At 49.8% G+C, this 12,103-nt stretch overlaps 1 protein-coding gene across 1 annotated transcript in view; it reads left to right on the top strand.

The window, feature by feature from the left end:
* The window catches only part of TBL3 (transducin (beta)-like 3), an 11,290-nt gene extending 130 nt beyond the window's left edge, over positions 1 to 11,160 (top strand). Inside the window, exons 2-22 of the mRNA XM_010184568.1 lie at positions 59 to 110; positions 196 to 288; positions 1,750 to 1,797; positions 2,359 to 2,500; positions 2,897 to 2,981; positions 3,437 to 3,604; positions 3,826 to 3,901; positions 4,224 to 4,320; positions 4,733 to 4,929; positions 5,215 to 5,356; positions 5,791 to 5,849; positions 6,062 to 6,165; positions 6,785 to 6,935; positions 7,080 to 7,310; positions 8,490 to 8,560; positions 8,956 to 9,112; positions 9,489 to 9,547; positions 10,040 to 10,143; positions 10,360 to 10,431; positions 10,761 to 10,919; positions 11,048 to 11,160. Coding sequence (XP_010182870.1) covers positions 59 to 110; positions 196 to 288; positions 1,750 to 1,797; positions 2,359 to 2,500; positions 2,897 to 2,981; positions 3,437 to 3,604; positions 3,826 to 3,901; positions 4,224 to 4,320; positions 4,733 to 4,929; positions 5,215 to 5,356; positions 5,791 to 5,849; positions 6,062 to 6,165; positions 6,785 to 6,935; positions 7,080 to 7,310; positions 8,490 to 8,560; positions 8,956 to 9,112; positions 9,489 to 9,547; positions 10,040 to 10,143; positions 10,360 to 10,431; positions 10,761 to 10,919; positions 11,048 to 11,160 — 2,380 coding nt within the window. The remainder of the gene's footprint in view (positions 1 to 58; positions 111 to 195; positions 289 to 1,749; positions 1,798 to 2,358; positions 2,501 to 2,896; positions 2,982 to 3,436; positions 3,605 to 3,825; positions 3,902 to 4,223; positions 4,321 to 4,732; positions 4,930 to 5,214; positions 5,357 to 5,790; positions 5,850 to 6,061; positions 6,166 to 6,784; positions 6,936 to 7,079; positions 7,311 to 8,489; positions 8,561 to 8,955; positions 9,113 to 9,488; positions 9,548 to 10,039; positions 10,144 to 10,359; positions 10,432 to 10,760; positions 10,920 to 11,047) is intronic.
* Positions 11,161 to 12,103: the final 943 nt, after the last annotated feature.

Genomic DNA, 12,103 nt, shown 5'->3' with positions numbered 1-12,103 from the left:
GGGCCGCCGCTGTTTCGGTTTAAGCGGCGGCCTGAGCGTGTCTCTCTTTGCCTTCCAGCTACGCCGTGTGGAAGAAAATCGAGCCTTTCTACAAAGGAGGGCGAGTGCAGGTAACGCCCGGCCGCGGGGGCACACTCGGGACTGCCCCGTGTCCCGGTTCCGTGACGCTCCCGGTTTCCGTTCCCTTTTCTCCAGTTCAACCGGGATGGGAAGTTCATGTTTTGCCCCTGCGGGACCAAGCTGAACATCATCGAGGTGGAAACGGGAGCCCTGCGCAGCCTGCAGCAGGTGAGGGGGGCGGCCTCTGCTGCTGGTGGGTGATGGAAACGTTGTCCCAAAAATAAGGGACAAAACCCTTGTGGAGGTGTTTGGTTTTGCACACACGGTGCTGGGTGATAAATCCAGGACACTGTTAGCTCAAACAGCAGCAGTTTACACACAGCACAACAGGAAGGAAACGATACATGGCTTGTTAGGTTATTTTACATCACAGAAATCCTTGTAGGTGTGCTGCATTAATTACCTAATTCATTATCCTGTTACCGAAGTCGTTGCACTGAGGTGGTCCTACATTTACACTTAAAATTTCCTTCTAGAGTAGTGGATTTTAGTCTTAAAATCACTAAAGGTTACACAGCAGACACCTGACATCTTGATCCTTCTCCAGATCTGGTTTATGTCAAGAGACCGTAAAGCAGCGTTACTGGCCCAGGTTGTCGGGTTCATTACTGCCTTTAGAACACAGAATCACAGAATCCCAGACTGTTAGGGATTGGAAGGGACCTCCAAAGCTCATCCAGTCCAATCCCCCTGCCGGAGCAGGAACACCCAGATGAGGTTACACAGGAAGGCGTCCAGGCGGGTTTTGAATGTCTGCAGAGAAGGAGACTCCACAACCTCTCTGGGCAGCCTGGGCCAGGGCTCTGGCACCCTCACTGAGAAGAAGTTTCTTCTCCAATTTCAGTGGAACCTCCTGTGTTCCAGTTTGTGTCCGTTACCCCTTGTCCTATCATTGTTTGTCACCGAGAAGAGCCTGGCTCCATCCTCGTGACACTCACCCTTGAAATATTTATAAACATGAATGAGGTCTCCCCTCAGTCTCCTCTTCTGCAACCTAAAGAGCCCCAGCTCCCTCAGCCGCTCCTCAGAAGGGAGATGCTCCACTCCCTCCATCATCTTTGTAGCCCTACGCTGGACTCTCTCCAGCAGTTCCTGTCCTTCTTGAACTGAGGGCCCAGAACTGGACGCAATATTGCAGATGCGGTCTCACCAGGGCAGAGTAGAGGGGCAGGAGAACCTCTCTGCCCTACAACCACCCTCCTCCTGATACACCCCAGGATGGCGTTGGCCTTCTTGGCCACAAGGGCACAGTGCTGGCTCAAGATCCTTTTCTTAATTACTGTGTGAGGTTGTTCTGCCTCTTGATCTGAGGGGCCTTCTGTTCTTGTTACCCTGGTTTTGGACCAGTTCATTCCATTCACTCAGCCTAGAAGTTTTTACCTGTAAATTTTAACTCTGTTTAACCCACTGAGGGGTTTCCAGGGCTCCTGGGTTTCACCACTACCTCCCGCTGGTGTCCTACAGCTCCTGAGAGCCAGAAGTGGAGGGGAGGAGGAGAATGGCTCTAAACACAGAGAGATGTCATTTTTGGTGTCCCCAAGTGCTGGGTGTGCTCGGTGTCAGCAGAGAAGGCAGCTCTGAGCGCTCCAGGAGTGCTTTAACTGAGGTTTTTCTGTTTTGTTTTTATAGGGTGACGAAGAGGACATCACTTCGTTTGTTCTTAGCCCCAGTGACGAGGTAGGTGTTTGCTCTGCGGTTTTCTGTGCTGCTGATAAAGCCAAAGCACCAAAGGCTGCTCCACCTGGGAGCACCCTGGATTTCATCTGTCTCCCCTTCTGGGCTCAAGTCAGGGGAGCGCTGAGAGGCCGAGCTTCAGGATATAACAAATACTTCTGAAGTTCATTTCTGTAAGGGATAGTTAAACATATTCTGGTTTTAGACATGGACATGAAGGAGCTTTGTGAGAATTCTAGTTTTTTAAAAAAAGAAAAATGAAGTAAGGTGGATATTTTTACAAGCATCGCTTACATTTGCTGTGAGATTTTGTTATTTAAGTGGTTAAATCTGGTTCTGATATTTCTAATTTTAGAAATAGATTACAATATCATTTAACAGTGTGTAACCCCAGTTATCTTAATTCTGTGGTTACCTGTTTCTATACCGAGGTGTTTACAGTGTACCCAGATCTACCAGGTTTGTCACAGCACGCAGCATTTCCGTGCTTTGTGTGTGGGCGCTGAAAGAAACTGAAATCTACTTAGCAGTTAATGGTGCTTCTCTTCGCCTTGCTCTGTTCAGATCCTGGTGACGGGGAGCCGAGCTCTGCTGCTGAAGCAGTGGAACTGGCGAGAGGACGAGTGCGTCCGCACGTGGAGAGCCGTGCACACAGCGCCCGTCGCTGCCATGGCCTTTGACTCCACATCGACGCTGTTGGCCACAGGTACGGTCCTGTTGCAGTGTCACACGATGGGAAGACAAAATAGGATCCGTTCAGTGTTCTGCCGAAAACACGCTTCATAAAATGCTGGTAAAAATCGGGCATCTATGAGACAGCGTGGCGCAGTTATGCTGGCGTAGAACTGGGACTCTGGCAGATGGAGGAGCTCGGGCCTGACCTGTAACTGGGTTGTGCTTCAGGTTTGATGAGCAGCAGTCAGGTTTTGTTCAGCTGTCTAAAAACACAAGATGTTTCGTGAGCTTCTTTTGGTGTGAGTGGTTGTTACTGGATTCATTTTTCTTTCTGCTGCCTTCGCAGCCCATGAAATATTAAGGCTACATTGGACCTCCTGTGTCTCTCTCCCCCACAGTTCACTCTTACATGTCCCTCTTTTCCCAGGGGGCTGTGACAGCACCATTAAGATCTGGGATATGATCAAGCAGTACTGCACACACAACCTGAAAGGATCTTCAGGAGTCGTACAGTAAGGACGAGTCGTTTGTGTCAGTCGCTGGTGTCTGTGTGGTGCTTGGACGATGGGATTGATGTGAAATGTCTTAAGGGAATGCAAAGGCCCATCCCCAGCAGGCTCTGGGCTCTTCTGTTTCCTGATTTTTGAGGTGTTTAGTGAAGGAGCAGGGCTATGGCTGACTTTAGCCCAGAGAGGAAAGACTTTGATCTATAAATCTGTTGAGATCTGAATAGAATATCCGTGCTTGCTAACGGATGCACTTCCCCAATGCATAAGACTGGCAAAGATCAGTTGTAAATTTTCCAGGTGGGTGGCAGAGGAGTGAAGTCCTACAAAGAAAGCCCTGGTATAGATTCACATCAATTCGTCTGCCGAACTCTTTATGTACAATCTATGTTTATTTAAATATTGGGCTCACGCCAGGTGGTTTATTCCTGTCCTGTTCAAGCACCTCTCCTTCTCTCCAGCCTGGTGGAGTTCCACCCTGACATCTCCCGCCTGCAGCTCTTCTCCTCCTCGATTGACTACAAAATCCGCATCTGGGACCTGAATTCCAGCAAGTGCGTTGCCATGCTGGACGGCCACTTCAGTGCTGTCACCTCCCTGGCGTTTGCAGATGGAAACACGCTCATCAGGTGAAATTGGGGCCTGGGAAGGCTCTCCTGGGAGGGGACGGACTGCTGCAGGGGTTTGGTCTTTGCTGAGTGACTGATTTTGTGTTCCTGGTGTTATACTGTGCTGTCACATCGAAGGCTGGTCCCTGCTTCCACATGGGCCTCTTCCCTCAGTCCCAAATTTGCTCTCACAGCCCGAGTTGAATGGATTTAGGACTGAAACTGCTCTTCTTAACTTGCAGTTCTGGCCGGGATAAAATCTGCATGGTGTGGGACCTGAAAACCAGAGAAAGTAAACGAACCGTGCCTGTCTACGAGGTGAAATCACATTTCAGTTACTCCTCTGAGATCCTTTGTGGTCTCTAGGTCTTGGTCCTACAGTACCTCTCCTTCTTCGGGTTTCTCTGTATGAAATCAGATTTCTCTGCCTTGTACCCCCTTGTACTTTCTCTCTCCTTGTACTTTCCAGAGACCTTAAAACTGCCTGGTGTGCTCATGTGTGGGCAGTTTGAGGAAACAAATCCCACTGGTGCTGGTGGAGGAAGGAAGGGTGGGGTGTGTGCATCTGTCAGGACAACTCTGGTTGCTGAAATGGGGCTCTGGCCCCAGCACTCAGCTGATGTTTGCTTGACTCTTGCAGAGCGTGGAAGCTGCTGTCTTGTTACCTGAAAAGGGAGATTTCTCTCAGCTGGGTGTGAAGAAACAAGGGCTGCACTTTGTCACAGCTGGCAGCAAAGGTGAGTGTCCTGGCATGGCACTGCCAGATTTAGGAGCCGAGGAAGGGCTGTGCTCCAGACACTGCATTGCGTTATTCCTGGGTGTGCATCCCCTGCGTGGCAGAAGCCTTGGGCTGAACTCTGAGGGCTGGAGCAGATCCTGGGTCCCTTTGACAGCAGTGGATGAGCAGGGTTGGTCAGGCGTGCTGCGGAGCTTTGTGTGTTTTCAAACTGCAAAAAAGTTTGATTTTGGACTGAAGAAGAAAAGCTTTGTGGTCCTTCATGCCACTGTGATTACATTTCTTCACAGTCCTGCCTTCGAGCTGTGTGGCTTTTTCCACCAGGCAAGAACAGGGTTTGTTTTATATCCTTTGGACAATTGCTGTCTGAACCAGCGGCTCTGACAGATAATTCATGTCACCATTTGTGTCAGGCATCCTGAAAGTTTGGGAAGTTGCCACAGCTGCTTGTGTCTATAGCCAACCTGTGCCCTTTGAGCTGAAGGAGGAGGCCAGCGAGCGCAGTCTCACCCAGTGCATGCTGGTGCCTGCGAGAAATGAGATTGTCACGGTGTCCATGGAGCACAACATCGTGTTGTATGACGCCCAAACCCTTCAGCTCAGGAAGCAGGTAACAACCCTCAGCCTCCCTTTTCCTTTAGCCCTGCTTCAGGATCAGCTCTGGTCCTGGGGAAAGCTTTGTCCAGAGGTGCCCTCCTCCCTTGCCCGTTCTTGAACTGTTCCTCAATGACCAGAAATCCCTCTTTTGTGCCCTATCTTATGTCTAATAAGACTCTTACATGCAGTATTAAATGACAAGTAGCAGCAATGCAGCCTCACTGAGCATGATACCACTCAGTACTTCTCTCACCAGCTCACTTCTCCTGTTAAAGTGTCTCTGTTCTGCCGTCCTCAGCTTGCAGGCTACAACGATGAGGTTCTGGATGTGAAGTTCCTTGGGCCTGGCGATTCTCACATCGTTGTGGCGACCAACAGCCCTCAGCTGAAGGTGTTTGAACTGGCGACGTCGCACTGCCAGATCCTCTACGGCCACACAGGTCAGCTCAGCTCTGCCACGGGTGGGTGGGAAGTGGGCAGGTATTTCCTTATCCAGCTTCTCACAGCTCTTGTGTGGAGATTGGAGTCCTTGGGTTCTCACTGGAACAGCCTCACAGCAGGTTTGGGGGTTGTGTGGAGAAAGGATGTATTATACTGCTTTTGCAAACACTGGTTTCCTTTTTCCAGCTCTCAGTTCAGTCCCTTTCACTAACAGATGAATTTAAATTGAAGCTAAAGGTGTGGGGGTGTGAATGCGAGCTCTGAATGCAATTGTGTGGCTGTGAAAGGCTCGTCCCAGTGCCATAAGCAGCCAGTCACTGTTGTTCCCAAGTGTCCCAAACCTGTTCCCCAGTCAGTAAGCAGTGGACTCACGAAGTCACACATTTCTGTTGTCTGATTTCAGTATTACTTTGCTGGTTTTTCTTCTGTTTAGAGACAATTCTTGCTTTGGATGTCTTCAGAAAAGGCCTGATGTTCGTCAGCTGTGCTAAGGTGTGTTAGTTTTCTTCATTTCGTGGAAGTTCACTCCTAGTGATCTATACAGGCAGAGCTGTTTTGTTGCTTTTTAGTGACCCAGAAGGGGATTGTTGTTCAGCCTGAATTCCTGTGGCATCCCCAAATATCAGGCTCACAGATGTGGTGATCACATGGGGAACTGATCACTCGTCAGAAAACCACAGCAGTTTCTGTCCTCTCCCGTACAGGACAAAAGCCTTCGTGTCTGGCGGATGAGCAAGGACGGCAGGGTGATCTGTGTTGCCCAAGGATTGGGTCATACCCATGGGGTCGGCGCTGTCTCTTGCTCAAGGTAATAAAAATCAGGCAAGGGTTTCCCTTTGCAAGCACAAGTCCTGGCTGCATTGCTGATCCTCGAGGTAGATGCTGCCTCTGTTTTTCATTCTTGGTCCCAGCTTGAAGTTTGAAGAAAGGATGAATTTTTTTGGTTGCATATCCATAAGTTGTGTACTTTGCATTTCTTTATCCGTCTGACTCCTCTTTGCCTTAAAGTGCAGCAGCTGGATAAGTTGCTAGATAAAGGCTGAGTGATCTGCAGAGGAGGGTTCAGGAGTGATGGGAATGTGTCTGTGAAGGTGTTTGCTAGAACAGCACCTCTGTTTATCAGCTCTTCTCCTTTCTTTGTGCTACCAAACAGTCTGGAAGCACGGCTTTGCCTGCTCAGGAGCTGCAGTTTGCCTTTGTAAATGAAGAGAGCTGGCAGTGCTCTTGCCCAGTGTCCATATTGCTGGTGGCTACACCAGGGACCTAAGTAAAATGAAATACAGCCTGAAAAAACATGAAAGCACTGTTTCACATCCCAGCAGTGACTGGACGTGTGCAGATCCTGGTAGTGGAGGAAAAGGCCTTTTTTTCTTTGCAGAGTAAGCCACTGTTTTCCTTCCTTACACTTGACACGTTCTTCCTTTCAGACTGAAGGAAAGCTTCATAGTAACGAGCAGCCAGGACTGCACCATCAAGATCTGGAATATCCCAGAATCCCTCACCTCCAAAGCAAAAGCAGCCTTGATCTCCACTCCAGAAACCCTGCGTGCAAAGGTGACCGAGAGGGGTCATGCCAAGGTAAAGCTCCCCCTGATGTCAGGGCTTGCTTTTAGTGATTAAATCTTTCTCTCCTGTGTGGTACCCTGCATTTATGACCTATCCACCAGCAAGGGTAAAGACTTAAAGTGCTTTGCACTCTGTGTTGTTGTGTGACTTTTTCAGGACATAAACAGCGTGGCAGTTGCTCCCAACGACAAGCTCATTGCCACGGGCTCGCAGGACCGGCTGGCCAAGCTGTGGTCCTGCTCCAATTGCTCTTTGCTGGGTGTCTTCACTGGCCACAAGCGTGGAATCTGGTGCGTGCAGTTCTCCCCCGTGGATCAGGTCTTGGCCACCTCCTCAGCAGATGGGACCCTGAAGCTTTGGGATCTGCGGGACTTCAGCTGTCTGAAGGTAACGAGAACTCAAACTACCCCTTGTGTGTTATGGGGGTTGGTTAAGGCTGCTTTAGAAAAGTATTTGCTGGTTAGTGCAGCTGCAGTGGAGCTGTGAGGTTGTGCTGAAGGAAGAGCTCTCCAGGTTTAGCCTTGTTCTGCAGGAGCTTGGATCTGTGAGCTGCATGCAAAGCTCCAGGGCAAGAGCATCTGCCCAGTGCTCCAGTGGTCTCTCTTTTTTAGCTAACCAATGAGCAATGGGGTTGATCATAGGGGAAAAGCACATTCATGCTGTTGAAAGAAAGCTGGCTTGGCCTGGCACAGCTGTGGGCATGAAGAAAAAACACCACAGGTTTAAATTTGAGACTCGCTCTTCACAGAAGAGCCCTGACCAGTCCAGCAGAGTCTCACTAAGGCAGTTGCTACTGTGCTGCGTTCTGCCCAGCAGTGCCAGGGGAATCAGCCTTTTGAGGAGACAGCCTGGAGTGTGTTCAGAGAAGAGCCACAAGGATGGGGAGGGCTCTGGAGAACAAGCCTGATGAGGAGCGGCTGAGGGAACTGGGCTTGTTTAGCCTGGAGAAGAGAAGGCTGAGGGGAGACCTCATCACCACCTCCAACTGCCTCAAGGGAGCTTGTGGAGTGGTGGGGGCTGGGCTCTTCTCCCAGGTGATGGGGATAGAACAAGGGGAAACGGCACCAAGCTGTGCCAAGGGAGGTTCAGGTCAGAGATAAGGAGGAAGTTCTTTCCTGAGAGGGTCGTCAGAAGCTGGAACAGGCTGCCCAGGGAGGTGGTGGAGTCACCATCCCTGGATGTGTTTAAAGAGCGGGTAGACGAGGTACTTAAGGATATGATTTAGGGGGTAGACAGGAGCGGTTGGACGTGATGATCTCAGAGGGCTTTTCCAACCGAGCCATTCTGTGATTCTGTGAACCTGTGTGGTTGGCCTCACCTTTTGGACCATTTGCAGTATGATCTTGGCCAACAAGCTTAAACAAGCAGATTGTTTGAATAAATGGCATGAGGACATTTCCTACTGCCCTTTCGACCGACACTAAGAGAAAGTCCTGAGGACAGAGGCTGCTTTTTGGAATTTTCCTATGTGGGCTTTAGGAGTAAATATTTTCCTCTTGAAAGAGGACGCTCTTGAAAGGCCTGGCAACAACTCTGAGACTTTTGAGCTTCCTTTCTGTTTTCCAGACCTTTGAAGGTCACGATGCCTCTGTGCTGAAGATCATTTTTGTAAGCCGAGGAATGCAGCTGCTCAGCAGGTGAGTGCCACAGCAGGCGGCTGCAGGAAGCTGCCAGAACTAATCAGCAGGGCGATCTCTTAGCTGGTGGCAGCAGCCAGGGGAAGAGTCTCATGCAATGGGTTTAGTTTTGGAAAGACTGATAAGGCGATGCCATGTTTCTGCCAAGCTTTCTGCAGGGCTCTGACTTTTCCTCTTCTCCAGTCGTGCTGCGGGTTCTGGTTGGCTGCTGTGACGCTGTGGGTTGGTGACAGCCAGAGCTGAGGGTGCCTCTCATCCTTGGCATGTTTAATTGACTCTGCTCCTGTTGGAGAGGCACTGGAATGGGACAAGTTTATCCAATATTTGAGGTGGGGCAGAGCGAGAATGGATCTGTCCATTGATTCTTCTTGTTGTGTTTCTGTCTCTCCCAAAAGCGGGTCTGACGGTCTCTTGAAACTCTGGACAATCAAAACGAATGAGTGTGTGAAAACGTTAGACGGCCACGAAGATAAAATCTGGGGTCTTCACTCTAACAAGCAAGATGATCTGGTGGTGACAGCATCCAGCGACTCCTGCATCACGCTGTGGAAGGTACCGCCCAGGGCCCTTCTGTGTTTCCTCTCTGGGTCAGTAACGAGAACCCCGTTGCAGAGCTGAGGCTCCCAGTGGCTTGTCCCTCACTGTTCCAGCATGACACGAACCCTCCTCGTTTTCTGCACTTTAAATTGGGTCACTGAGGCATCTCTTGGGGGTTTTTTTGGCCATACTGAATTTCCCCTGTTGAGGATGTAGAAGGAGCAGCAGATGGGCCTCGGCAGCCTGCCCAGAGCTGGTGCTCTAAAGGTGACTTAAGGGGAGTTGCTGGATTTAACACTTAAATCACTCCATCCAGAGATCTTGATGGCTCAGTAAAAATTCATCTCTGTTAGAACAAGGCTTGACAAAGTTGCATTCTGTTTTTCTGCAGGACGTCACCGAAATCGAAGAGAAGGAGGCGCAGGCTAAACAGGAGGAGCAGATCATGAAGTGAGTTGATCCTGTGCAGTAATGAGCTGTGAAAGGCAAACTGTGCAGTGAATCTGTCCACACCTACAGCCCTCCAGCTCCATCTGATCCGCATTTTGCATCACTGAGCTGTTTAGAGGCTGTCAAGGCACAGCAGCCTCTGCTTTGGAGTTTATCTTCAGTTCCTGCAAGGCCTGGCTATAATGCTGCCAGCTTGACAACTGATGAGTTTCGTGTTTATGTGCTGCTAAGATAAGCAAAGCCAAACCACTGAAACCTGCTTTCGCTTTCTCCCGCTTCAGCCAGCACCGAATGCTCCAGGGAGCCCTCGAGCGTGCCAGGGAGATTATCTGCACAATGAGGGCACTGAGGCGTTGGTTGGCGAGCGGCATTTGCTTCTTGGCATTAAACCTCTGCACGCCATTCGTGCCAAATCTGCTACTTTCTGGACAGCGTTTCGTTCCACACACCAAATATTTGCCTCACTCTCTTGAACCCCCGTTTGTTTTCCAGAGAGCAGGAGCTTTCCAACCTGCTTCATGAGAAAAGATACCTCAAAGCTCTAGGGTTGGCAATCTCTCTGGACCGTCCGCACACGGTGTTGATGGTGGTCAAAGGTGAGTCCACGTTGTGCTCTGTAGGTGTTTTGCTGGCCTCTCTGCTTTCCAGATCAATCTCTTCTGGGTAGACAAGGACTATGAAGTCTGAAAGCCTCAGTTTCCCTTTTCTTTTATGACTCCTGTTTTCCTAAGAGCAATCACCCCTGATAAATGCTGTCCCTGCTCTCAGCCCATGGGTGAATGAGCTGAACTCTTCATTTCCCTGTCCTGCAGCCATCCTCAAGGAAACTGATGGGAGAAGGCACTTGGAAGAGAACATCGTTCGGCTCCGGAAGGATCAGAAAGGTTTGTTGTGTTGTAGTTCTGTGCATGCTTGTTCTGCCCCTCTGGGCTCGTCGGTCACGGTGGGAGCTGAGCTGCTCTGTGAGACACAAGAGCTGCTTTCTGCCTTGACATCTGCATGGCTGTAGTTGCTGAAACCAGCAGCGTGGTTTTCCAGACAGTGCTGCTGCAGTGATAACCACAAGGCCACTGTCTCACCATGGGTGCTGTGTCTGCACCTATGGGGTGAGGAGCAAACCCAAACCTGACCAACGAGGTCTTGCATCCCACACACGTCACACTCAGTATAAAACCGAGGGACACAGCCGTGTACAACCTCCCTTCCTCCCTAGAGGCGATGTTAACCTTCCTGGTGACGTGGAACACCAACTCCCGAAACTGCCACGAGGCCCAGACCGTCATTGAAATCCTCCTGAAGCACGAAGCCCCCGACAGCCTCCTGCAGTACTCGGGCATCAAATCCGCCGTGGAGTCCCTGCTGCCCTACACCGGTGAGTCGCGCTGCGGGGCCTGAGCGCTGCTCCTGTTGCCAATATTCCCCGTTTACCTCCATCTAAAGAGGCTTTGCACCCCATTCTGCTGAGCTTTCTCTCTCTGACCGTTGCCTTTCTCTTTGCAGAGCGGCATTTCCAGAGACTGAGCCGCCTGCTCCAGGCCTCCATGTTCATCGACTTCATGTGGCAGAACATGAGGCTGGCTGACGTGTCCCAGCAGGACGAGGTGACTTTGTGACCCTGCTCCGCCTGTTGCTGTGTCGGGAGGGGAAGGTCTGAGCTGCTTCCCCACCAGGTACGGCAACTGCACTCTTCTGTGTTTTATAATAAATGTTTAACCTTTCAGTTCCTAAAACAAGTCCAGCATTCGGTCTCCTTGGGGCTTAATGAGAGGAAGAGGCCGTTTCTTTGGCCAAGCTGTGGTTTCCCTTTGTATTTTCACACCCTGAATGTCCAGGCCCATTTAAACACCATTTAGTTGGAGAAAAGGCAGAACCTGGCTCAGAACAAGCAGTTGGGTCAAGACTTTATGGGGATTGAAGGACTTTATGGAGTGGGGAGCTGTGCGTAGTGATCCATGTTGTGTCACCGAATGTTTCCTTTGTTACAGTTTTAATTCCCCAGCTAGTGAATTTTTAAAGTATAAAAAACCCAGGCAGTGTTCATGGATATTTACGTGTGTTTTATTTCAGAGACAAAACTGTATAAAATGTAGAATACAAACACCTCACAAGTTGGTTAAACTGCTTGTTTCAATAAAACTGAACAGATACCTGCGAGAATAACCAAAATTAAAGGTAGGAATCTATAGAAAGGTCTAAAGTTTTCCTGTAACTGTTTCTTCTAACTCTATTGTAGCAGAAGAGTTTAGGATGAGAGTTGCTGTGTCAGTAACTGTCACACCCCTTGAAAGGGGAATGTTTTGTTCATAGAAAGGAGCTCTGGCCTCCTTACCCACTTGGGCACGAAGCTGAGCTGTAACTGGGTTTGTTCCTGTGCCGTCGCTGCAGGGAACAGGCAGAGCTTCCCAGTCTAAATAGAAGTTTCTGTTCTCACAGCCACTCAGCAGCTCCAGCCAAATTCGTTTATTCAATGACCAGTTCTCCACTACCCACGTTGATTGAAGCTTTATAAAAACCCCAACAAACCAAAAACCCCAAAACCACACTAAATATCAGAGA

The sequence above is a fragment of the Mesitornis unicolor genome, unplaced genomic scaffold (assembly GCF_000695765.1).
Source record: "Mesitornis unicolor isolate BGI_N332 unplaced genomic scaffold, ASM69576v1 scaffold4175, whole genome shotgun sequence".
Lineage (NCBI taxonomy): Eukaryota > Metazoa > Chordata > Aves > Mesitornithiformes > Mesitornithidae > Mesitornis > Mesitornis unicolor.
This window is presented reverse-complemented; position numbering and strand designations above follow the sequence as displayed.